We start from the raw sequence: 27432 nt of genomic DNA on the forward strand, positions 1-27432 counted from the left end.
CACAAAGAGACAGAAAACTACCAAAAGAGACACATAAAGACACTAAACTATGGATAAGACACAAACCGACTACAGAGAGACAAAGGTACCACAAAAAGATGTTAATCTACCTATAGGAGACAAAAATGACTACAAGGAGAGACATACCTACCTCAAAGAGACAAAATGACTACAGAGAGACAAAGTTACCACAAAAAGGCAAAACAACCAAGAGACACAAAGTCAGACAGACATAAAACTACCAACGGGAGACAAAAAAAATGACGACAACGGGACACAAAAACTACAAAAAGAGACAAACTTATCACAAAAAGAGAGAAAATGACTACAGAGAGACACCGTCTCTTTCAATGTGGGTGGTACTCCTATCAAGGAGGGGGCGGACTTTTATATGTGGTGCTCAGGGGCCTGTTGTCTCATTATCTGTTCGTGTGAATGGTTTTGTCTTTTAACTGATGTTTGCGAGGACATCTAGTGGTTTATTTCTTCTTCCATGATCAAGTGAAAGGACGAGACTTCTCCATAGAACAAAAGGGCTTTATTCCACAATATAAACTTGTAACATCTTCAGCTACCCCAGGTCCTCCCCACAGCATCCTCTGCCGGGTTACACGCCGGGGGTGACACGTGTCGTCGCCACCCTCCAGCTGTAATCCTCCCTTCTGTGTAGCTTTCTGTACATCACACCATCATCGCTAAAGCACCAACACAACTCAGCGGAGATCAAGCCATTTAAGTCAATTCAGACAAAAATTATTGCTCAGATAAATAAACCTATTCTACAAAAAAGGGAATAATTATATTAAGATGCATGTACAACACTGGATTTCAAAGAAACAAATCGTAATAGTAATTTTCTGGGGGGGGGGGGGGGGGGGGGGTAGTGGATGAAAACCTCGACTTCTGTCCCCTTAGCTCTGGTTTAACATGCAAGGAGGTTCCAGAGAAGAAGATAATATTAACCCTCGATTAACCCTCTGTACGGGTGCATCACGTTGTAAGACTCCTTTTGCGCCGATGTAATGGAATCCCATGCAGCACACTTCACGTCCTGTGTTTTTTCTTTTTTTTTTTTTTTTTTCATTTAGACAACCACAAACAAGTCATAAGAAGAAAGAAATATATATAATATATATATGTAAAAATACAAAAAAATAACTAAACATTATAGTTCTGGACAACAAGTCAAAGAGGAGATAGCACCGTTGTTACAAAAGGGTCGGACAGACGGGACGGGGGTGGGGGCTGGGGGTACAGGATCAGTGACACATCCAGACGGGTGGCTCCAACAAACGGACTGACGACTCCTTCAGAAAAAAAATCTCTTCATTTTCTCACGCGTCCCTCGTTCAGTGTACACCTGACACAAATGTAGTCCTCCTTCTCCGCCATCTCGGCCGTGACGCCGACGCAGACCTGGTGGAACCACTGGTTACAGCTGCCGTCACACTGGACCCAATCCACCTGCGGGAAAACACAGATTCAGTTGTGGATTTAAAAGGGCAGATCGATTATTTTTTTATTTTTATATATAATTCTGTAGCTCCCCAGTAACGTTCCTCAAGTTTTCAAATCTGAACAATTCACATTTGAAGTGTGTTTGTTTAAGGATCAAAATATTATTTTCCTAAGCCCTTCTAAAAACATTTTTCCACAAGATCCGATGTAGGTTTCAGCGTGACGGCACTCCTACGCATAAAACCCCCCACGGCTGAGGCATCAGCTCTGTAACCCACGTCACTGCTTTTTTTTAACATTTAACATTAAACCTGCTACAACTGGTTTTCTGGCCACTTGGGGGAAGCAGAAACCAACCGTATACAAAACACTGACATGTCACCACTTTTTCAGTTGAACGGCAAACTTATTAGCAAACAGCTGCTTATTAATACATCCAGCACTTGCAGATTTGCTTTATCATTTAACTGGAGTCGTGTTTCTGTTCACCTGATGAACTCGAGTCCACATCGACTCTCTTTCTGCCCCGTTTTTGGTCTCCACCAGGGAAATACCCGGCTCTTTAGCTGTCCACTACGAGCTGAGCAGGTAGTGTCCAGTGAATTTTTAGAGTTTTTTTTTTTTTGCTGAGAGTGAACCAAAACAATGAAGTCGGCTTTCATATACAAGTAGTCATGTGATCCATTGTTAATAAAAAATACTGATTATAGCCACTTTGAATAATAAAATCAGTGCACTCGAGTTCTTTCTATTCATTGTCTTTTCTGTTTCTATGGTGCTGACCTGAGTGGAATGAACTTCCCTTTGTGGACAAAAAAGGACATCTAATCAAATCTGATCCAATCTAATTGTTTGGATTTAGAACTTCTCAGTTTTCTTGTTCTTAAAGATATGACTTAAAAAATAAGAAAAAATATATATAAAATAATACAAAAATGAACCATTACTCACATGCATATGTACACTGAGACAGGTTTTAATCATTCATCCTGTGCATTAGTGTTGAAAGTTAAATTAAGTGGTTTTCTTCCAAAGTTAAATGTCTTTATGGTAGAAGTCTTTGTATGAAATTCCCTCTATTTGTTTGACCACTTCTAGAAATCTGTTGTGATGCATTTCCTGTGTATGATTTTCCTTTAAAATGTGTGGTTTTATTCCTCTATGATTCACTATCTTTCACACTTATTTTGTACGGTATTTTATTTTGTGAAGCACTTTTTTGAAAGGCGCTACAGAAATAAAGTTTATCATTATTATTTACTTACTTTGTTTGTTCGGATCCCTCCGCTGCAGCTCAGCAAGGAGACACAATCCAGAGAAACAGAAAGAGGGAATTTTATACCGAAAAGACTGAAATTCTGGAAGATATCCACTTGATTTGATGAACTCACACTGCTCAAGAATCATATAATCTTCATCATATCTATCCAGTCATCTTTTAACTGCATTCCTTGAAACTTAAACAATGGGGATGGTGCAGGTGGTGATTTGTAGTGCCAACTCATTTTCCTTTTATATTTGAGTCCTAAATTTAATGTAGAAGTCTTTCTCAGCTGCTAAACTCAATTAATTTTGTTACTGGATACTTATATATACCCTATTTTTACATAATGGCTCCCTGAAGTGCATGGTAAACTGGCAGAGGCTGTATTTCACAGGTTTTTTCTCTCACCTCATCTCCTTCTGGCAGCTGACACCTCTCTGCCGGACACACGGCCATTTCCTCATCAGAGTCGTCAGACTGAGAGAAATCAGAGCGCGGAGAGGATGAGGTCGAGGCTGCCCTGCGCTGCAGGTTCTTTTTATTCATCTTCTGTCTTTTGTGAGAGTGCTTCTTGTCCTTCCCCCTGCGCTCTGCGTCCAAGCCGTCCCTCTCCAGATGACGCTTTGCTTTCTTTTCCGAGCCAGTCATAGCTACACCACTGATGCCATCCTGAAAATAGAAACGGCACCAATTAAAACTGATAGGGGCGGTTCTGAGGAGTGCTTTAATCGGTTTATTTGGTGGTAAGAGTTTGTACCTGGTTCAGTGGCAGATTGTTTCCCTGAGAGTTAAACTGCATGTGTTTGTCACAGTCTGTGGACTCGTCCTGTGGTGGCGACATGCATCTGTTTGTGTGCTGGCTGTTGGCTCTGTCCAATAAGACGTGGTAGAGGCTCTGGACCTCCGGCAGAGACGCCTGCAGCAGGAGCCCCTCCACCATCAGCTCCTCCAGATCCCGACTCAGGCCTGTCACACAGAAAAACACCCACATCATAAACAATAATAATAATCTACAATACATGCCTGCAACTCATGTTTCATGTACAGAAACAGTTCTGTTCAGTCCTGTTATTAACACGCATCCTGGGTGATCCAATCATGAGTGGACAGCTTTAAGCACAGGTGTGAATGTTCTCCACAAGAATCTGAGATCCCATCTCATGAGACCTCATTCTCTTTGCAGTGAAAGACAGCCTACTTAACTAAAATCCTGGAAGGTTATCATCTGGTTCACTGTACTGCAAATTATGTGTTTGGGATCTCTTACCTGCAGTGGATGTTTTGTAATCACACTAGTAAGTAAAAAAAAAAAATCACGCTATTGTACTACTTAAGAAAACTGACAAATTCCTAATTTGTCAACAACAGTAGTAGCCATTAATGCAGGGACAGAAATAACTTGATGTATAACTTAAGCTGAATTTACAAGAAGGCCTGGCCATAGAGCAGTGATCAGTGATTCCTGTTTGTTCATTTACATACAGAGCAGAAAAGTGACATGGAGAGACGTGCTTTAACTTTCTCTGACTCTGTCACGAATGGCTTTCTTTGGCATCTGTGATGTGAAAACATCAGATTTTCACACAGTCAGAAGGAGTAAAAGTGTGCGACCTGCTCATAGTTCAGTTATAACATCCAGTCACACCATGGAGTGTCTCTGCCAGGCTGCTGACAGAGCAGGTAATAAATAAAAAGGGGGAATTTAGTGTGATGCTAAACTGAAGAACAAGGAAAAAAATTGTTGAAAAGAGACAGAGCACCCACATGTGAGTTGAAAATCTTATTGCATGAAGGTGACTCATGTCACTTTCCGTCTGCTAGCAAACAACAGAAAAAATGTCTCAAAGCTGATGTGTGGTGGGATACACTACCACTAGGGGAAAGAACCCCAAATTAAGTTTTTATAAACTGCTGAACTAGTTGCCAAAAAACACCCGCACACTGTCTAACTTGCAACATAAAAGGTTCTGCCTGATGAAGGTCTAGTACCGAAATGTCAGAAATAAATGATATATTGCAAGTCAGGCAGTATGCAGGAGTCCTTTAGTAACTTTTTGGACTACTCGCCTCTCTCTAACACACCTGTCTCATCTAATAGATGTATGAAGTGTTCCTTTGTTATAAACTGCCAAACTGAAAAAGAGGGCAAAACAAGATATAATACAGATGCGAGGCACGAGCAGGATGAATGGGATCCTGACACATAACATTATGTTGCTAGGATTGGAGATAACTGATTTTGATTTCTGTTTGGTTAAATGATGATCTTAACTGGTGATTTAATCAAAGAGTTGTAAATATTTCTGGCCTTTGAGTGAGATCATTTCTTCAAAAAAGTGAGGTAAGGAGAAGGAACACAGAGCTATAGAGGCAATAATGAGTTTATAAATGTAACTTTTCCTCTCTGGTAAACTTTGGATGCTAAAATGATCATTTGGTTCACTGAAATCCAATGTTTTTATGTATCTATAGGCACTTTGGTTGCATACTGTGGCGCAGATCATTTCCTCCTCCAGTGGGTGTGGTTTTCAGAGTATGACTTGTTGCGCTCTGTCTCTGTCTCCGTCTTGAACAGCCAAATGGGCAGTAATGGACATTCAACCGACAAAATGGCCTTGGTGTTCATTTGCATATACATTAGAGCGGGGAAGTGAGATCCGATCATTGGTGGTTACTTGAGACTCATCTGGTGATCGGATTACCAAAGAAACATGTCAGTAGCAGGTCTGAACAGGCTGCAGTTTAGAATAAGATGACACTGACCCTGCAGTGGGATGCATCTCTGCTCGGTGTAGAAGACGGTCTGAGCATGGCTTGTCCTATTCCACTCTGGAGTCAAACAAGGAGCCTGTATCAACAACATCAAATCCCACACTTAGCATTTGTACATAATACTTTTTTTAACTGCTACAAACGGTGACACAAGGAGATGGAGAGTGACCTGAGTGTTGTTTTGAGCATCATGGCTGCCTGATGCCCAGCATGTTAAGGTGGGAGGAGTTCCTGGTCTCTCTTCCAGTTCTGGCAGGTTACACGACTGTGAGATCTGCTGTGCTCGCTGCTGCCAGTTTACTGTCCTCTCAACCAGATAGTGCAGAGCGTCGCCCTCCGGCAGGCGCACCCCTATGTGCCGCAGAGACGCGAGCAGAGGGAGGACTTTGTTCAGCGGGGGCTTTTCTGATCGCTGGCACTGAGGACAGAGCCACGGCTGTGTTTCGCAGGAGTCTGACGGGTCTCTGACGCACACGCTGTGGAAGGCGTCCCTGCAGAGTTCACACTGTAGCATCGCACCCATGGGCGCCTTCTGACAGACACACACCCTCAGGTCCATGCAGTCTGCTGTGGGAAGGAGCTTTGACTCGTTTGCTGCCCTGAGATTAGAGAAAGTCTCCATCTCCCTCAGCCGCAGCTCCTCCAGAGTTGCCATCTGGTGAATAAAACACAGACCAGAGTCAGAACATCTGCTCATAGGGAGAGTTTATTAATCCCATCGACTACAACAGTCCACTACATATTTACCCTTGTAAGCAAAAAATAATTAAAACACTTACTGCAGAGGTAGAATCCTTGGTCTCTGAAAGCGCTTTTTCCACATCACTCAGAGTGTTGAGTCTTGGTGATTTCTTTTTGTTATTTTTAGGTGATTCCTTCCCTTTCTTGGCCTTCCTCTTTGGAGAACCGACAGTCCCAACTTCACATCTTGGACACAGGACCTGTGATGAACAAAATGACTGTCAGACTTTTGCATTAGCAGGCCCCGCGGAGTAAAGACCAATGTCCACTGGCTCTATTTTTGCTCCTCTTTCATTATAATATGGCAGGCTGTTTTGACATTTAATTAGTAGGGCTAACTAGTAGCGATTTATTTAGTTACATTTTGATGTTGACATGTTGATGTTGACATGTTAAAATGTTAATTTAAGATATCTGTAAAACAATTTTGACATGTTACAGTGTATTTTGACAAGCACAAATTACATATTTTCTGATTTACAGATATCTTTAATCTAATTATAGACATCAACAATTCCATTTTAACTAGATATTACAGGTATTTACGATTGCATTTCAAGGAACAAGGAACGGTATACATCTTCAATATAATTCTTAATATGACAACCATAATTTGCATTAGTTACGATTATAATTAAGACATCTGAAATTCAACTATGACATAATATCTACAACTGGTATGTACAATTGCTATTACTGCTACTGATTAAATGTTATAAAGGTTTGCCGAAGTTACGGTCGATTTCTGCCAGAGCAGCTTACGTCTCTGAAGCATGAAAATAATTTGGAAATGTACATAAATGCCTGTATTTATCGATAATGATGACTGAATGTTTAATTCGTCCGAAAACATAAGCCTAGAACTTTTCTCTACGTTTTTAATTAGTGAGTGAGAGGAAGAAAAATAAGGAAAAGAGAGGGTCTCTTTAAAATTGCATCTTGTCCCCTCCTGTTCTCTATGATACCTTGTTTTGACACAGAACTCATGACTTTCTGGCTCCCAGTTACATATTTTTCTGTTTCTGTTGTTAGACAAAGGAACAAGTTAGAAAGAAAGAAACAATGATTTAGTCATGGCTACACATTAAGCAGGCAGTCACTTCCAAGCTGCTGCACTGCAGACCAAATCCTACTTTATTATCATGACATCGTCAAACAAAATGTCATAAATAGAGGTTTTGTTAGGCTATGACAGCTTATTGACATTTAAAATGATTGATCACAGAGAAAGAAATGTTTTCTTTCTACAGCACAGCCATAAAGCATTTACTACATCCAAAATGAGCTGCAAATGTGTATTCAATATTTTTTTTAAAACATGAAAAATGTTGGTATTCGAGATGTGACAGCTGAAGAACAGATGCTGCGCCTCTGAAACATTTCCAGTGGATGATAAAAACCAAAAGGGGCCGTAATGAAATTAGATCCAGTGGACATCAGGAGTAAGTGAGCTGATTTTAATGACCTCATGCTTTCATTATTCATGTGAAATAACTTGTGTGATTTTACCTCCAGTAAGGTGAGGGTCGAGTCTTTCTGAAGGAAAGTTGTAGCTGCCGATTCTTTCCATTCTTGCACTTCGACCATTAAAGATTCAAGCCTGTCTAACGGCTCCAGGTGGACTTGGATGGCTTGTCCTCGCAGCACCATGTCAGAGAGGCTGTCCATCATCGGCATGCCGCCACTGGCCTAAAAAACAGCACGTTAATTCAGAGTTACAATCGGACTCAAATCAACCCACACAGAGAGTAAGTCATGAAATATCTGGCGCGCCCCAACCTGAAGCTCCTCGGCTTCTTGGAGCCACTCTCTGGCTTTTCTGATGGTGTCTTTCAGTAGAAGACAGTTTGGGAGGTAAGCAGGGATGCCAGATGCCTTCTCAGCAGCAGCACTAAGAGTCTCTATGGAGTGTGGGGGTCTGTGGTGGGCAGCAAAACACAAAAGATGTACTGCAGATAATAAACTTGGACACAGTAACTCTCCAACAAGAACTGTCATGGCAGTTTCATCCTACATCTTCACAGGAAGCTCTCTGGAATTGTTTGTCCAACCTACACTTAAAAAATATTTAAAACATCCTGCACACACAGATTTTATAGTGTGATTTAAAGCCTACAGTTACTTTTAAGAGTCTGCATAAAAAGGAACTTGTCTGAAACCATGGAGTTATAGGAGTTCCATAAAAACAATAAATTTGCAAAAGAATGAGACGATAAAAATAGAAAGAGAAGTAAATATAGTACAGTACAAATAAAAAAATCCCTTATTTCCACATTTGTATTTACTTATTTATTCCTCCTTATATTTCCAGATTTATTTTCTTATTCTTTTGGAGATTTATCTGGTTTTATGGCACTTTTAGAACTCCATATAAAACACTTGAAAATACAATTAAACAATATTTTTAGCACCGTGACACACAAAATTCAAAGCTGCAGTAAACTAAGCATGGTGAAGGGACATAACACTTCAGAAAAATTTAGAAATTTAAGCCCCAAATTGAAATTAGTTTTTTCTGACGATGGAGAGAAGAGATGCACATTCCTGACAGCCATGCCATTAAAGCCTTTGAGAAGCACTTGTGACAGTTAATACTAAACAGCACTGAGTACCAATGGAATGAGGGCAGAACTAAATGTGATGCTCACTTTTTGTTGATCTTTTGTTGGTATTCTAGCAGCAGCATTTTGCACTAGCTGTAATTAAAATGAAGCAAAATCAGGAGCACTGATGTAATATTACAGTATTCACTCACAATCAGTGCAAAGTTACAGCTAGGATACAAAACACAGAAATGTTTTGGATTAAAGCCACTGTTGACAGAGCATGACAACCTATCACAACATCTTGTTGATGTTTTGGATGTATTCTTTTTTCCTAGTCTGTGGCTTCATGGTCAGTCAGTGCTGCCCTCACCTGGCTTTGAGGAGACTGCTCGCTTTGTCCTCCCAGTGCTCAGACACGGTGAGCAGCTCCTGCAGGCGAGCCATGGCTTTCTCCACAGACGGATGAGGTGCCAGGCCGACTCCCTGGTCAATAAGCCTCCTCATGGTCTCTAGCGTCAGGTTGGCGGGTTGAGCACTGGCCTGCTGCACCCCCTCCAGCCAGCGTGCCTGCTCCAGCCTCACTCTGAGGCGGGGCAGCTCAGGCAGCTCCACGTCAAAGTCGAAGCTGATGTCCAAAAGGCTCTGGATCTCAGCGACACTGGGAACTTCATCTGCGAGGACCTTCTCGCTGTGCTGCTGGAAGTCTTCAATGCGATTCAAGAGCTCCTGAAGAAAGACATCAATGCAATATAATTAATGCTTTGCATACCAAATTTCTGTTAACCGAAGCCACATTCGTTATAACTTAAGCCAAGCAGAGATTGTACAGAGTAAAGACAAGGTTCATAATTTTTTTAGTCTGTCTAAAGATGACAGGCAGGTGTCCATATGAACATTAAGCAACATTAAAGTAATTGTTTCTATTTAGATCAGGGGTATAGAGGTGAATAAAGCCAAACAAACTCAGTTTATACACCTCTTTGAGATGAGGCTCAGGGTTTACTCACCTATATTCAAATCAATTGTATCAATCGATGAGGGGGAATAAGGAACAGTTTAGCTACCTCTGTATTCACCACTGCGGCCCTGATTTGGTTATATTTTCCAGGATAATGTTGTGATGGTCAATTTGAGAATTAATCTACAGTCAGGTGAAAGTCATTTGAAAATCAAATTGTTAGTCATGGTTGCAGCCGTGCCAGCAGTACAAGGAGTCAAAATCTAAGTGGATCTTCGTAAATGAATGATCACAAAAAAACACATCATCCAGTTAAAAGTCCCCTGAAAGTTAAATCCTGACAAAGCAAAGATTAGGTTGATAAGTAACTTTTTAGGTTATGGTTTTTCTACTTTAACAAAGTAAGTGATGAGGAGGTGAGCCACGGCCCCTGAAATAATACCATCTTTAGGGAGTTCTGGAGATTTATTTGCATAGGAAATACATGTTTACCTTGTCAAAGCAGATGTAAAATAAAAAACAAAACAAAAATGTCCATAAACAAAAGAATTGTCTATATACACACAGAAGTAAAAAGGTAAGAAAAAGTAGACATTTGATTAAAAATAATATTTTAATATCAAAGCTTTTTTTTTTTTCAATCTATAGAAGTACTGTGAATCTTCAGCAGTCTGACTTTGCTAAATTAAGTGAATATCTTGCAAAATAAAAGTTGTTCCCAATTCTCTCTTTGTGTATCGGCCCTGTGAGGCAGAGCTTAACCTTAAATTGGTCGTCTTTGACTACTTCTAGATATTAGGCCAAATTTTACTCAGATCGGTTGTCATTCGACTTTCAGTTCGAGGGGGTCACAACACCCGAATAATTCCACGCACAATCAACGCTCTGACTCTCAGGGAACAGCTGGATTTCTGTAATGTCAGAACATTTACGTCAGCTGTCTAAAAGTTTGAGCAATTCCACGGTCTGATTTCCCTCATGACTGCTGTCAAAGGGTCTGTTATGAACTGTAGCGAGCTTGTTTCAAATATTATTAAAGTAATAATTCACATTACTAAAACTGAAGTCTTGACTCAGACTCTGAACTGAACTTTGCAGCAGAACTTCCCACCATGTGGGTCCATATTTTTTTCTTCTTACTCTTTGTTCACAGTAGAATTTCACAAACTAACACTGTTTTTCTCTGTTTTTTTTTCCAGCATTGTTGAGGGTGCTCACTTCTTCTTTATTGGAGACCAAAAAGAAAAAATCACAGGTTCTTGCTGAGCAGAAAGGCTGATTAAAACAGTGTGTGAGCCAACACAGCGTGCAGGATTAATAAAAATGCACAGTGTCTGCCCTGCTTGAATTTAAATGAATGTTATTTCTCTGTGTGTTAAAATGACAGGATGTGTTTCTCCACTGCAGCTTACCTTCAACAGGGGTGCTTGAGGGAGACTGCAGGAGAGGTTGTACAGCTGCCTCACAAATGAACTCAGCTCCTCCACAGTCAGCTGGCTGCATGATTTCCCATTTCCACACCGATACCTGGGAGGGAGAGAGTCCAATGAATTAAAGAACTGAACCCCATTAAGGAACTAATATTCTTACCTGAAGGAAAAGTGAAGACGGCTAGTCTATAAACCTGATGCAGTAGAGTGTGTTAATCCTACCTGGTTTGCCTCTTGCCATTTAATAGCTGTTGTGCCACCGAGGCACATTTCTCTGCATCTTGTGTGACCAGACGTAGCCGACGCAGCAGGTCGTTGTCGGGGAAATGCCTGGTCTCCGACTCAGCGAGAAGGGAGCGGAACACTGGCAGGCCTGAGGAGGAGACAACATCCGGTTAATCAGTCTGTCTGACACAAAACCAAACATTCACAGTTTAAATAACAGAAAACATTGAGTCTACTTGTTTTTCTCCTTTTTTTGGCCACAGTGATTGTGTTGTTTTGGAAGAGTTACTTGCACATGTGCATATAACTTACATTACAACAACTATGTCTGAATTCTTGCAGGTGCAATTTTTAAACGTGTTTTCCTTTCCTTCCAGCAGCCCATTGTTTTCAGTTCATTTTTGTACTCTAGGGAAATCAACCTGTGTTATGAAAGCAAATGAAGCAACTGCTGGATTTTATGATATGTGACGTGATTTCAAAAGCTAAACTACTAATAAATCCATCTACTGATCATGAAATCTTTTCAGAAAGAGATTTTATAATTGATCTGTGCATCTGCAAATCACTTGGCAATCGTGGCAACACGTATGCATGTCATTGCAGTTATTTTCCTTGATTAAAAGCTGTTATAATGGCTGTGCTTGTATCCTAGTCCCTGTACTCTGTCAGTTCATTAGATCCATTAAAAAGTGTGTGACACGGGCTGAATGAAATGATTGGATGGCCTTATTACAGGCCTGTGACAGCCCATACAACAAAAAATGCTTCTAAAATTCATAACCTGTCTTGGCTTTAAATTGTGTTCAGTGGAGTGATCTGTGAATCCTTCCTGGCGGTGCATTCGTGTGTTTCGCCACTGAGATGCCACACATCATTGCTGATAAGCTATTATGTTTGAAAAGACAAACAATTATCAGACAGGGATCTCTTAAAAGCTAAATTTGTTAATTAGTTGTATTGAATGGTCTATGAAAATTAATTTGCTGACTTCACGGCTCGAAGGACCTGCATATAATTTAGTGAGGCAGGAAAGGGGAAAGAAGAGGGGACACTGTTGCTGCACTGTGGGATCAATCAGACCATCCATCTCTGGAATCAAAAGACCTCTAACTACGTAATCCACATCAACTGTTTTTGCTGCAATGACTGCGATATTCTGGAGTGAAGTGGATGAAAAGTTGACCCACTTTCAACACTTTCTTGTAAGTACAAAGTATAGCTGACAAAGCTGTTGATCCCTACCAGCTACAATGTTTTGCTGATCGTGTTTATTTGAATTAAACTACTGCTATGGCCCTTTAATGCTTTGTTTTCTCATTTGCTCTTGCTGTTTACCTTTCTTCTTCTCCAGCTTAGCCTCTAGAGTCTCTGTCACGAGGGAGGCCCAATCATCATACAGCTCAGCTCGCTGCTTCACAGCATTCATCATGGGGTACAGGTCGTCCAGTGTGTATCTGTAACTGCAGGAGCAAACACAAGTCTGAATTTATGGAGGTACACTGTAATAACAAGACATACAAATCTGCTTCGGGAGGTCCAGAATATTCCGTGATAGAATATATCTTTACAGACATAAATTATTAATTACATTCATAAATCTCACAGATACTGTGTACTCTGCTCTCCTGTAAACAAAGTCTGTTTATGCTGTCTGAATCAGCTCCAGAGGGACTCACTTCAGTGCGTAGTTGGTGATGGGGCAGGAGCAGAGGTCACTGATGTGGTACAGACAGACGAGCACTCCTGGGCTGCAGGGACAGGTGATGGCAGACAGGTAGCAGGTGGTTCTGCACTTGGCACACTGCCGCTCATCATCCTGGAGGTGATCATATTTTGCCTCCTTGCAATGCACTACCCCCTGAAGGCGTGAACAACAACAAAGGTGTTAAAAGCAAATCAAGCAGAGTGCAGCATGTTGAGCTTTTGCTTGAGTAGACGCTTTATACTGTGTTAAACTGTGTTTCAAGGGTAACTTGGGTATTTTTCAACCTTCCCATGTTTTTATGTCTAACTGACTAGTGTGAACAACTATTTCTGAAACCCAGTATTGTGTGAGACCACTGCAGCCATCAGCTGTCAAACTGGCTTCAGTGTAATCCCTATGGACAACTGCACATCATTACAGTACGCCCACTTAAAGTGCTTGTTTTGCCACTGACAAGCTCAGATTTGTTTTTGTTTTTTGCAATATATTTATTGGGCTTTCTTATTTGCCACAGCTACACACACAAATGCCAACAAACATATAAGCAGTATTAATCCAAACGTAAACATACAAACAAAAAACCCTGGCACTGATCAACAAAAATACATTGAAGGTTTCGAGAAATAGTCCATGTTGCAGGATAATCACAGAATATAAGAGTTCACGTTCAGAAGACTCCTTGTAAAATAATGGAGGAGAAATCAGCTCCAATATAATTCAGACAGGGCTGCCAGACTTTGTAGAACTGATCTACTCTGGCGTGTAGAACACCAACTCAAATATAACTTTACACAAACCGTTAACAGAAGGGCCCTCATCTCTTGTCCACTTCACTAATAGACCTATATCTTTTCTAGCAGCAAATGTAATAATGTTACATAACCTTTTGCTGGCTACAGCAGTTTTATTTCTCTTGAGAGGCCTAAGATCAAAGACACTGGATCCATTTCTAAATCTTTATCAATTTTTTTTTTTCCATTTCACACAATGTTTCAGATGAATGCTTCTGTAATTTATGACACGTCAGTGGGTTAAGGTACCTCCCTGGGTTTTACATTTGAGAGGAGAAAGTTAGGGGTCAACAGAATGCCTGCGGTGAGGGAATATATGCACTCGCTGTAAAATTTTAAACTGCATTGCTTTTGTCTGGGTACAGATGGATATCTTTCTGGCATGACTCCAAACATCCTCCCATGCCTCATCGTCAGTGACAATGCGTTCTCCTACACACCATTAATCCTCTGTGTATTCGTAGGAAACATGCCACCCATTGCATCATATAAACAACTCAAACACTTTTCCAGGTTGTTGAAACAGCATTTTCTCAACAGTAGATATAGACTGTTATTATTATTGATTATAATAAAAAAAACTAACCAGAGCTATAAACTTGATTCTTCAATCAGCAGTTGCTGTTGCCTTATGTGTTAAGAATGCAGACAAGACTGTCTGCATCCTTGACAACAGCTGTCTCACTTCACTGGCAACCTAACTTGCAAAGGGCCAAGGAAAGACAGACGTTCAGTTTTAGTTTTAATGAGCTGGGAGGAATTAATTGGGTTGTAGAGGAGAAGAAACCCTGCCTTTTGAGAAGGTTTCTTGCAAATCACTGGCCCAGGATAAGGATTTGAACAGACGCAGCACATCGACCAAATACCAAATTAATCATCTTGGCAGTCGATATATACCATTTAAAATGTGATCCAGGAAATTTCAAGCCTCATCATGCAGTTTTAGCCTTTCAATCATGATATTTTGGTGTTAATGTTGTTCCTCATCTTCTTTTTTGTCACCATACAGGCCTAACAATAGTGGTGCTGCAATTTTGGGCAGTTGTTTTGAATTTAGGACAGGACAGGGTCTATGCCAAGCTAATTTCAGATTTCTAACTTAGGAAATTCTTTAGTTAGGACAGTCCTGAAATAGCTACAGTCCTATCCCAGGACAGGATGTTTCTGTAACACCAAAAATACAACATGTCATCCTAAACTGAGATGAGATCAGACTTTCTCTGTTGTTTTGAGTTGAAAAATACTGAAGTTACCCTTTGCATGTTGTAAAGAAAGGAAATGTTCTCAGCACACACATTATTGCATGTTTTCACACAGATATGAAACTTAATTTTGCAGAAATGTAGGTGTATGCAAATCCTGTCCAGGCCTGTTTAGGCCAGGTGCAAGATAGCAGAGAATATCTACACATGATTTAATATAATTTGCTAAAAATGTAACAAGGATTATCTTACCAATTTCTTCACTGTATCTCTCAGTGTCTGCTCTTCTCGAATCATGGCGACAATGTCCTTGTGGACAGCTGATGCCAGGACCACGTCGAGTGTGTCTGCTTTCGAGGCCATGTTGCAAACCATCTCATCGTGGGAGAACACATTGTACCGGTGCAGCATACGATAGTGGTCAACGCAACGTCTGCCAAGAGGTATCTGAAGTGATAGAAAGAAAAGAAACAGAAAGCTTGTAAGGACAGTTCACGTTGTGTCAAATCACCAAAAAAAACACGGTGTCACAGGATGAGTGGATAATGCATGACATTCACAGAAAATTAATCTGCATAAATTTGGATAATTGATTCTTCTTTTAAATTTAAATTTATCTGGCTCCAGGTTCGCAAATGTTAATAATTTTTGGTTTCTGTGATAGCAAAACAGCTCATCTAAATACTGATGCATTAACCACTAAAAAAAAACTCGTACCAGTACTTGTGCACTGGTTGACTACCACTTAAATCAGTTACTGTTTCTTTGTGCAGCACAGTTGAAAAATCATTAATTAAAGATGAATGAACAATTGAAAATTAGTTGTCCGTCTTTTATAGGGGCTGTCATTTCATGCAATTATGTATGAAGAAGTATTTTGATTAATTTTTACAAAGAACCAGATGCATTAGGTTACATACCCAGTCCACAGTGCAGAAGTTGACCGCCTCCGCGAAGTTAAAGCCCTGATTGAAGCCACTGTGGTAGGCTCTAGGAAATGTGATGACAAACTCACCAGCACACTGGTTTGTTCTGTAAATCTGAAGGACAGCGGAGACGAAAGAAGATGATTTATGTCCCTGTTAGAACGACCAGCTGCTCATTCAGCTGTGCATTACTGCAGATTATAGATAGACAGCATCAGCGCATGTGAATGAAGCTACATGAATACATACGGGGACTCCGTGGGCCATCAGGGTGTTGGGGTTCATGATGGTGACCAGCTGGTGCAGCAGGTCAGGCTGAGACTCAAACAACTCCGGTGCCAGTTTCCTCATCACCTCCTCTAGCTGTTCTGCAGCAAAACCAGGAGCTCCGTACCAGGTTTTGGGTTCCCCCCTTATGGTGAAAAAGATAAACATGGGATTTAAGTTGAAATTAAACAAAAACCAAGCATAGATCTGATGCTGACCAACACAAGCCACCATTAACAATCTCAAGGTAGCAGAGATTTAGTAACACTTTTCCTCTTAAGTACCAGTGCAGGTAATTGATGGAGTAGCTCCAGTGATCCTCAATGTGCCAGCAGAAAGAGGAGAAGCACATGCCAACATAAAGCCACGGCAGCGTCATGCCACAGATGTCAGCTGTCACGTGAGTCAGCACAGAGGGGTTCATCATCGCCAGGTTGTTCAGGTTCCAGCCACACTTGAGGTACTTCTGCAAGACAGAAGACATACAGAGTTTAATAATGTGGGAGTTACTGTGCAATATATTATTCATACCACTTATTTCTGCATTAAGACAGATGCCACACAGGGATTCTGCAGAGTTCACCAAATTAAATGCAACTTTTTAAGACCTATAAAACCAAACAGAACGCAATTTAATACCTGTTTAATGATCATACCATTAAACAGATGATATGCAAGTTTTTTTCTGGCTCAAAATGATCATACATCCTGTTGTGCAGCCATCACCCAGTAACCCAGTCTGTGTACAATAAAGGTAGTGAGTCTGTGTTACCTTATTTGACTTTATTTCTGTTATTTCTGACCATTTGATAACAAAAATGTCTATTATGCTTGGGTGAATGAAACCCCAATTAGCAAAACTGGTTCAAAAAAATAATTTTATTACAACACTGGAAGAGTTTTGGTTTTGCTGGGGACTACAAATCAGTGTTATAGGTGCATGGCACCACCCACTGCCAGGCACTAAATAATTTGGTGAACATTTAACAAAATTCGCGATTAATTACATATTACATATTTCTCCTTAAAATACTGCTGTTAAAACCACTGGGAGAATCTGAGGCAGTCTGATTCTGGATGGTTACTCAGATCCCATAAGTGTTAGTTTCACAGCAATGCAGACTGGATGGCTTATCCAGCACCAGCTGCATGTGTAAAATATAGCCGCTGTGGATGACAGGGGAGTTAACTGCTGCGAGTCAAAGACGTATTTAAGTTTCTGTTCTGCTTGTTGAAAAGCTGTTTGATATTAAACACATTTGGAGAGAATGTGAGTTGCTATTTTTATTTTCAAATCATTGAAATTCATATCATTTTGGTGCTGGTAATTTTTCCCTTGGCACTGACTTAAATCTCCTTCAGAGGTGCCAAAAATTCCTCTATGCAGGGAAAAAAAACCCTGGATATGGCTTAGAATTATCTATTATTATCACATTTTGTAATAGCTCCCAGCAGATTTTAACAAAAATTCTGAATAATATAAATTCAATTATGGATGGATTAATCAACTAAAAATGATAAAAACTTATCAGTTTTTAGTGAAATATTAATTTAGCTATTATGAGAAAAATTTGATTGTGATAGCCTGCAATTAGGCACAAAAACAAGGCCTGCGGATACCCCAGCCACATTTTGATTCCACAGATGCTTCCCTTAAGCTTTTGGGGTGTTTGATTGACAGACGTACCTCATCAGCTGGGGAAACCTTAAATTTTCCATTTGGAATAGGGAATCCACTCCCAAACTCCTTTGAGGCGATATCTGCTCCATATTCTACAGTGACGTCCTCCTCGATGGCTCCCACCAAACGCCAGAACTCCTTCTCCACCAGCTCTGTGGGTACCATCTGAAACAAATACGTGACAGGAGACATTCACAGTTAAAATACTCAAAGCAGGAGAGGCTCACAGATGTATTCTGAAACCTCGTCTACTTACATGAACTGGCATGTTGAAGTAATCGGATTTGAATGCATCAGCCATTTGCCCAAATGCACGCAGGGAGTAATCTCTGTATGCTTGTTCAAAGCCAAACGCCTCCTGAGGTTTGTTGCATTCCTATGGGTAAGATGTAAAAAAAAAAAAACAGAAAAAGAAAAAAGCACTGAGTAGAAGACAGACTTGTTGTTTCGATAGCTTACTCGGCTCAATAGTCAAGAGTCAATTTGCACCGCGTTAATCAGACTTTGCAGTTTATCCTCACCTGAGCCAAACACTTGGGGCACCTCCAGTCTCCTTTGGGGACGTCGTGCAGAGGAGGGATCAGGCAGAAGGTGTGGTAGCTGTCGTCACAGCCGTCACACAGCAACAGACGGTCCTCTTCTCCGCCACTGCCACACACCAAACACACAACCAGATCCACCTGGAGAACAAAAGAAGAGGTGTGTGATGAATCTCTATCAGAGCTGCAACTACTGACATAAGCAGCTTCAAGACAGGACTGAAATATAACACAAACTTTCTGTACAACACTCTTTTTCAATGCAGAGCTGGTTATCGACTCACACCAAACTAATTACATATATAAAGAGTTCCAAAATGCAAGTAAAACAGATTTTAAAGGATATAGTCTAAGGCTTCGTTGAGGGTGGTCATTTCATTGTGTGACTTGGAGAATCAGGACTAACACTTTAAAAATAATACATTCACACATTAACACAAACAAACAAGCTGACTGAGACAGCAGTAGACCAGCAACTCCTGGGTTCTGCAAAGTAATATTACAGTTTGTGCCAAAGGAGTTGGGTTGCTTTGGAGAGAGTGATATTTAGCTTATATAACAGTGATCTCCTTCCAGAAAGGCTGTCTAACAGCAAGGTAAAGTGGTGAAAATATTCTACATATAGTGTGCATTTAATCTGATATTGATTTTTTTTTTGGCTAAAATACATGTTGCAGCTGATCCACAGCAGTTCATTGCTTAGCTTCTTACACTGATACTCTTGCTGTTTCTTTAAACTAGAAAAGTACTGACTACCATCTCCTTTAAGAAAATAGGCCATTTTGATTAGGAATTTTAATTTTAACTGTACTGTTCTTCAGTGTGGACCAGAGTCTGCTAACACTGACAGACAGATCTGCGTTATATTCGCCTGTCTCCTCGATAAAACGTCTGTCACTGTGCTACATTATTATGAACTATGATGAATGTTTAATATTAAGCGACTGAAGCTGATCTCATACTTCTGCTGATGCATTAAACTGACGAGCTTATTAATTTTTGATCAGGGACTGTGATATCCTGTGCATGTACATTTCATCCAAAGACATTTCTACTTACTGGACTCGGAGGAATTGGGGGGATGAACTTCTTGTACCGGGACTTGGATTTGTCTGCTTCAATTATTGGTTCCTTAATTTCAACTGGTTCCTGTTTCACTGGAATGGGAATCTCTTTTTCTGCAAGACAAAAGAAAACATTACTAATTTAATGTACTGATGAACAAGAACTTTTACAGTAAACACACTTGACTCTCCTAATTTACCATTTATAAGCAATAAGCAAAACATTTAATGAATGGTTTATAACACACTACAATACAGTTGTATGTGGCTAGGAACATTTTTTTTTGTGTTTATGAATGTACAGTACTTGTCAACAATTTCAACTTCTACTAAGGAGACATTTCATATTTTTAAACTTGTGTTTTACTATGTTGTCCTTCTCTATCTTTTTATACACTTATGGGTGCCCACAGATAGGCCTGTCATGATTATTACGTTATCGTCTTATCAGAGGACATATGGACATGACCTTGATCATTTTAGTTGATCATTGATGTTTCCCATTTACATAAGGATGTCACTCACAGTGACACACTATATCCCTGTGCCAAATGTTTACTATTTATTCAGGTGTAATTTTGTTTAATAGTGCCAGAGTCCATTTTATTTATTGTTTTGTTATTTTATTTATTTATTTAATATATTTTTTTACATCTAAATTCCAATGTCTGAATATTCTTAGAAATTATGAGTTCATTGCTCTTTGAAAGAGTGTTATTGTGCTATTATATTATCATTATATCAGTGGCATAAAATAGTCTTAAAATGACAATAATATCATTTATTGCAATTATTTCTGGAACAATATATCATCCAAGAAAAGTAGTTATCGTGACGTGCCAGTAACGAAAACATTTCTGCTACATTATAGTGTCTTAAAAACATTACAAATGTTAAATCATTAAGGTTCTGGTGTCAAGGTGAATACGTTCTTGTCATTAATGTAACTATGTGTAGCCTGACCTGGTTCTTGCTTGGCAACAAAAGAGCCCATCCTCCGCCTCAGGTTCGGCTTGCTCTCACCGGGCTCACATGGTTCAATCTTCACACAGACGGCCTACAGACACATGTAGAGACATGAAACTTCAAGAAACTTAAAACTACTCAAAATCATGATGGGGCTGTGGAAATATGTGGAGAATTTTGAAGAATTAAGTTGGTACTGCTCGTTTTTAGAACAGTTTTAGTCAGGTGTGTGTTGCGCTCTTCAATAACACCCACCTCAGACCTCATGCGTTTGGCTCTGCGTGCAGTGGGGCAAGTGTCCAGCGTCTGTTGCTTCTGAACCTGCTCCTGCAGCTTGGGCTCCTTGGTGTCCACGCTCTCCATGCTTGTTGGACTCTCCAATGGCTGGGCTAGCTTCTGAACGCACTGGAGGAAATAGGAAGTATGATGGTTAAACCACAGCTCACAGCTATTAAAAAAACATTTGTGTACCTGACTGGAAATACCTGTATGCTCAAATATAAATACTCTCGGTGTCTAAAGCGCGTCTAAAGTGTGAGTGTACCACAGCCTACAGTTTAAAGGGGATTTCCTCATACGATTTTAACTTTATAACAGTTTACTAGCTGTAGTAGAATATGGAAATAGGGTACTGCATAGACCTAAAACACAGAATTTAGTTCCCTCATCTTTAAGTCACTGGGATTTCTATTAGATGCCTGTAATTAATAAATTAAAACCATTTTGATAATGGCTTCATTGTAGGTAATTTTTCATGCAAAAATAGCAGAAATGCTATTTTTAGCTTCCCAAATATGGAGAATTCCTGATTTTTTTCATGTATGTGCATATTAAACTGAATATCTTTGGATTTTGGGCTGAAAAGACATTTAAAAACATCACCTTGGACTTTGGATGGACATTTTTCACTATTTTAGGACATTTTATACAAGCTGAAGCCTTAAACATGAAATTAATTTTAATCTTTGTTATCTGAGAACAGATAATAAATAAAACACTTTGTACAGGGGTAAGTAGATTTCTGACATTCTGACAAGAACATTTACATTGAATATGTCACTAAATACCACACTGGTGAATTCTGAAGCTTTCACGTGTCTTAAAAAGGAAGCTGCTCACAAGTGGCTTAACGAGAATATAGGGGTTTTTGAGGACGTCATCACACCGAGCACTAGTCACTTAGTGTGGTTAAGATTATCTTGCTAAATAAAGCCTATAGGTATTATAAACTTTTGTTTGCCACAGACCTTATTTTCTGCATTTGGCCAAAGAAAAACGCCCATTGACCTTTTTGTGGCAGGAACCAGAGCAACATTAACTTCTGGGTTGGTCAACAAAAATACATCATCCCTGTGCAGCACTCTCTATGTAACAACTAGGAAGTATCAGCAGCTACCAAACGTGATTAAAGGGCAGGGCCACTCTATCAAAGACAGCATTAGATATCAACATAGTTTCACTTTGAACATCCAGAGGGCAAACGAGGCCATAAGAAGGATGTGGTTAGTGACAGTTTATCACCCCAAACAGGGAGAACAGAAAGAAAGGAGGAACATGCCAAATCAGAGAACAAAAAGTGTACAGTTGTTGAATATCAGACTTTCAGGAGTTGCACGTGAGTCGGCCATTTAATTAGTTACTGTAGCATTTTGGAAGGACAGAAGAGAAAAATCTACTACAATATTTAAACTGATACATAGTTGGCAATTAAGTGCTGACCGCTACCCATCAGAGAAATCAAAGAATTGTGTTTTAGACTTTTTCCAAGATACACGTCAAAGGGATAGTTGAGATTATTTGAAGTGGGATTGTATGAAGTACATATCCATAGCTCCAGCAGATGGTGGTCGGCCATGCCCCCAGTTGGGAGAAGCTGGGAGGAGTGCGTGCATGGAAGCTAAGCAATGTAGTGCTGTGGACAAGGTCACAAATACAACACTGTTTAGCTACCGTACTGGTGCTCCTCTCTGCTTCCCCAACCCTACTTAAAATAATCTGAACCGAATACAGATCGAGTAGTAGAGGTGAGGATCACTTGTTTGAGGTGATCTTTATGCTATAAAACCAGCTCATGACTATTCTACGAAGGTTTAAATTCATATTACTGTGCCTGCGACTATTACAACAATAAGCTGAAAACACAGTATACTATTGAGCCACAGATAAACATGCATTTTGTTAATTGTGAGGCTGAGTGGCTTCTAAACATGACACAAACATACCTTTTCAAGTACAGGATCAGCCTCCAAACGCATCAGTTTGGAAGCTGGCTCTGGTGCCTGAGGTAAGAGAGAGCTTGGGTAATTAAACAATTTAGAGTGACCCGTCCAACAGGTCACACAGAACCAATATGCTCTCTTACAGCATGTTATGGAATATTAGAGTGCAGAAGTTATTAAATGACATGACAAGACACCAGACTTGACTCTCGGTATATTAGCCAGACAGATACAACTTCTACAAAATAAATAAATAAATAAAAACAGAAGAATACTGTAAAAAAAAAAAAAACTTTCATCTTTAAATAAAATACAATGTAAAACATAGATACAAGCTGTAGCAGAACATGCATATCCTAATAATGTATTTGTTTCCATTTAATTTTATTGTCTTTATATAATCCATATTAGCATAAGAAATGTGTAATTTTACTTTAACTGTAACATTCAATAATTTATTGTAATAAACAGTATGGATAAACATTATTAGGAATTGGTTTACAGATAAGCCACGCACTGTTGCCTGTATGACACACTTTTGACAGACATGCTGTCAAAATGATGCATGAGTCAAACTCACCAGCAGGTTTGCTCCATTCTGAAACAGATTGTAGGGATAAAGTATTCTCTCATAATGTCCTCGCAGGTGTGAGCCGACGGCTTTGCCAGGAGCGAAGCCCATTTGTAGTGCAATCTTGGTCCATCGCCTGTCCCGACAGACAATGTCAAATCCACCCTCATCTGCTACCAGCTGCAACGACAGCGAGTTACATTAATGATTAATGGAGTTATTTATTTGAATTTTAAAATACATCTAAAAATACTGTGCAGTGACGTCAATTATCAACCTTATTTAGCTTATATAAATCCAAAATCTTCCGCTCCACATGAGGAATCTTCAGGGCACATCCCTGCAAGTCCCAAAATTTGGCAATCTGGTCCAAGAAGTTGAGCTTGACTCTGGTCTGTGCCTGGGACAAAATACAATAGAAGATAACAATCAGCTACAGATCATTTAAATTCAAGGAAATCATCTCTGACAAGGAGAGGCAACTGGGGAAAATAATCTGAACAGGCTAATATGAATCCAAGAACACAATGTAGTGCATCCTGTTGTTAAAAATAGGCAGATAAACACATGCACTTTCACTTTCATTCCATAAATATTTGGATTAAGTAACAATTATGCAGTGTAATTTTCCAGTCTTCATTTGCAATTTATCATTTGTTACATAACACTATCACAAGGCATTAATGACACTACTGGTCTTTGCTATTATCACTGTAGCCCGAATTGGTCTTGCAATGACATTAACGAGGTAAAAACATGTAATTAAATCTAGAGTATTGGTTATGTCATTGTTTTGCTATTTGTGTATTTGTCTATATACTTCAGAATCAGACATACTTTATTGATCCCTGGGGGGAAATTGTTATGTGCTTTTGTACAGAATCTTTACTTTAATTGTCTCTATGTTATATGGTTATGTCTTTTTGTGCTTTTGTATGTTTTCTTTGAAAGTTTTTCATAAGTCATCAACTTGCCAGAGATTGAAATGGGCCTTTGTGAATTAAGTGCTCATGTTAATTAATGTGCAATGTCCCTCCTTAAACAAAATAAACATAAAAGCACACTTTTAGAGTAAACATACATATAGTAAATTACTTCCTGGTGTAACTGGACTAATAAACTCACCTCGAGCTCATTGAGCCTCTGGATCCGAGGAACAAAGTGAAGCTTGTCAACATCACAAGCAAATGGAGGCTGCCAACCCTAAACAGCAACAAAAATGCAAATTATGACGCATGGAAGTCATTCTAAAATGCAGCCTGGATTTTTATATAGTTGGCAGTTTTTAGGATTTTCTTTTTTGCATTTATACATCTTGTATTTCAGTGTATTTTTTGTCTTTTCAGGCTGCCCCCTTTGTGACAGCAGTTTTTCAAAGCATAAGCCCAGAATTTAGAAATGTTCCTATTATTTGCCCATGATGAATTGACTAAACTGAAATTAGGCAAATAAAACAGGCAAAAAACTGCAAAATTCGAGGCTTTTAAACAAATCATATTTGGAAGAAAAGCGAGGTCTGTTGATACTGAAAGAACACAGTGATCCTTTTCAGCTTTTAACTCACAACACCAATCAATATTTGTGTCAATACTACACACAGTCTAGCATACACAATAACAATAACCTATGAAACAAACAGAGACCCAAGTTCTTGTTTTAAGTCAGTAGCCAACATCCCCCACTGGCACACAAAATGGCCAGATGGAAGACTCACTCACCAGCCCAGCTTACCACAAAGCCAACATGGAGGACAACACCCTACCACACAGGCTCATACATGAACAGTGGCTCATCTTCAAGAAACTTAAATTATATTTAAGTGCAATGCAATTGTAATGTTGTGTAACATGGCGGGTCTAACCACAACTTCAAATGTCTCAACTTGTTATATAACAATATTAGTGGTCTTCTTTGTCATTAAATAACCCAGTGTGGTTCTTGTCCCATTTATGGAGCAATTCCTTTGACACTCAACCATAAAAGGAACCTTAATTTAGCCTGAGCCATGAATCAAACACACACTTCTTCACATAATTCATTACAAACTGCCAGCTGACCGTGAAGTGATGGATCACACAGACTCAAGTACACTGAGTGACCCAACTGCATAATGATGCTCTTCAACAAATAATCCATAATTAACACCAACTGCAGGACTTTTAGGACATTTAAGGACAAAAATGAAGGACAAGTGTAAGCATCAATGTCTATCTTATGATTATATCATCATCTTTTAATGTTACGCAGCCGAATGGCTTCCGCATAGCCACCTATGTCAAAGCCGTGCTACTAAATTATGACAGGTTGGTTGCTGAGCTGCTAGCTAGCGTTAGCCTGCTAGCAAAGTGGCTCAATGACCGGAGCAGAGGCTTTGTTGACACACGGTGAGGCACGACTAAAATATACTTTCAATACACTGACACACGCATATTGGTGCTAATTAACTAAAATTCGACCAAAACAGCAGGGTTACGACGTGAAATAAACCACAAACGAAAGCTAGCCACAGTCGTGTCTAGAAGGGAACTCTATACCTGTCAAAGATCTCGCGAGAATTATTATTTTAACCTAAATCATAATTTTACCAGGACCCTAACCAATTGTTTATGTTCCTAAAGCTACACAAATCCTAACTAGAGTGTTGTCACATTGTGAAATACAATTAATTTGTACAAGATGCACGATGAAGTGGCAAATCTCGCGAGAGTTTCGCAAATTAAGGGTTCCCTTCTAGACACGAGCCTGGCTAGCTGTGGCAGCACAAAGAATGAACACAGCCGTATATCCGCCATGTTGAACAGTCCCTTTAAATCCCCAGCGCTCGGTCCATCTACAGCCTTCTTAACGGTGGACTAATTCAGCATCCATGTCGGTGTAACGTTTAATCACCGTTTATCACACTCACCGGGGGCGGCCGCACTTTGCAAATGCCAGTTTTTTCGGCGATGGGACGGATCTTATTGATGAACGCAAACGGATCTTTGAATTCTTCCCAGCTGGGCTCGAAGACCGGGCACTCCGGAGGAGGCTTGAACTCGTCCGGCCGAGGGTGGCTCATCGTTTCGGACCGACCCGGCGGGAGCTCGGACAGGACAGGTCACCGGGTGTTTAAAAGAAAAGTATCGTCCTGGAGTGTTTAATTTTATTTTCTTAAAATCCCGTTTGTTCACCGTCAGACTCGGTGGCAGTCAGTCGTCATCAACACGAGAGGAGGCAGCTTACACACATACACACACAAACATAACTCACACACACACATCCATGCACAGTGAGGAGAATGTTCCAAGGCAGTGAGCACGTCCGCCCAAAAAACTAGACACCACGCAGGTCTTATTAATGCGTGTGTGATTTTTCAGTTTACACAATGTTTGGTGTTCCATCCACTTTTTAATCAGTAACTACAACTAAACATGGTTCATATTTTTGTCAGTGATATGGTGGAATAAATATGTTGCTAATAGTTTTTTTTTATTGGACACCATGTTATATAAAGGCACCATATTCCCAGACAGAAGTTGAACTGGATCTATTTCGCATTGTATTTATTTTTTAATACTTTTGTTTTTCCTTATTATTATCTGTTTTTTTCTACTTGTACTTGCAAGGACCATAATTTGCACCAGCCAAGTGTTGATAAATTTCCACCAGCCAAAGAAAACAATGGTAATCTAATGTGGCTGGTAAAATTCACCAGCCATTTGGCCGGTGGACAAAAAAGTTAATGTTGGACCCCGTGTACTTATTAATTTTAATCTTTTTTGCATTTGCTCAGTCTTAAAGTGCATTTTTCTTGGAAGTTACCATGCTTGTTAAATTTGGATTCTGCCATAAAGAGAGAGAAAGAGGGGGAGAAAATAAAACAATCATATTTCCAGACAGAGGATGAGCTGGAGCTATTTCACATTTTATTTTCTTAATGTTTTGATGCTTTGATGTATTTTTCTTTCTATGATTTATAGTTCAATTTGTATTGTACTTTATTTTACTGATTTAATGTACTTATTGTGCTGTTAATTTTAAGTTTAATTGTATTTACTCGGTCTTTAGCTGCAGCTTTCTTGGAGGATAGGTACCATGCTTGTTAAATCTGTATTCTGCAATAGA

General features: G+C 39.7%; 1 protein-coding gene across 3 annotated transcripts; it reads right to left on the reverse strand.

The window, feature by feature from the left end:
• Positions 1–516: 516 nt before the first annotated feature.
• On the reverse strand, positions 517–27401 carry kdm5bb (lysine demethylase 5Bb). Of its 3 annotated transcripts, XM_084720446.1 has the most exons (29): positions 26234–27401; positions 24454–24531; positions 23606–23728; positions 23338–23508; positions 22761–22817; positions 20794–20943; positions 20536–20629; positions 19568–19686; positions 18491–18649; positions 18226–18345; positions 17976–18134; positions 16573–16754; positions 16271–16433; positions 16016–16135; positions 15348–15542; positions 13074–13255; positions 12733–12857; positions 11392–11542; positions 11152–11266; positions 9152–9507; positions 8009–8153; positions 7745–7924; positions 6274–6435; positions 5664–6149; positions 5486–5570; positions 3480–3688; positions 3131–3391; positions 2724–2745; positions 517–1464 (listed from the first exon to the last, which is right to left on the reverse strand). In XM_084720446.1, the coding sequence occupies exons 1-29, from the start codon at positions 26384–26386 to the stop codon at positions 1445–1447; spliced, it is 4542 nt and encodes a 1513-aa protein (XP_084576572.1). In that variant the 5' UTR covers positions 26387–27401; the 3' UTR covers positions 517–1444. The 3 variants fall into 3 exon arrangements, with proteins under 3 accessions (XP_084576572.1, XP_084576569.1, XP_084576571.1); XM_084720443.1 differs by lacking the exon at positions 2724–2745 and having other exon boundaries at positions 26234–27397; XM_084720445.1 differs by lacking the exon at positions 2724–2745 and having other exon boundaries at positions 8015–8153; positions 26234–27395.
• Between the last annotated feature and the right edge of the window lie 31 nt (positions 27402–27432).

Source organism: Lutjanus erythropterus, chromosome 6, assembly GCF_056507025.1.
Source record: "Lutjanus erythropterus isolate fLutEry1 chromosome 6, fLutEry1.hap2, whole genome shotgun sequence".
Classification (NCBI taxonomy): domain Eukaryota; kingdom Metazoa; phylum Chordata; class Actinopteri; order Lutjaniformes; family Lutjanidae; genus Lutjanus; species Lutjanus erythropterus.

Coding starts and splice junctions, on each gene's coding strand:
- kdm5bb (XM_084720443.1), bottom strand. CDS start 26,386: ATGAGCCACCCTCGGCCGGACGAGTTCAAGCCTCCTCCGGAGTGCCCG. Junction 18,135..18,225: donor ACTTCAACATGCCAGTTCAT/GTAAGTAGACGA, acceptor TATTTGTTTCAG/ATGGTACCCACAGAGCTGGT. Junction 8,154..9,151: donor AGCAGTCTCCTCAAAGCCAG/GTGAGGGCAGCA, acceptor TGCCCACCACAG/ACCCCCACACTCCATAGAGA.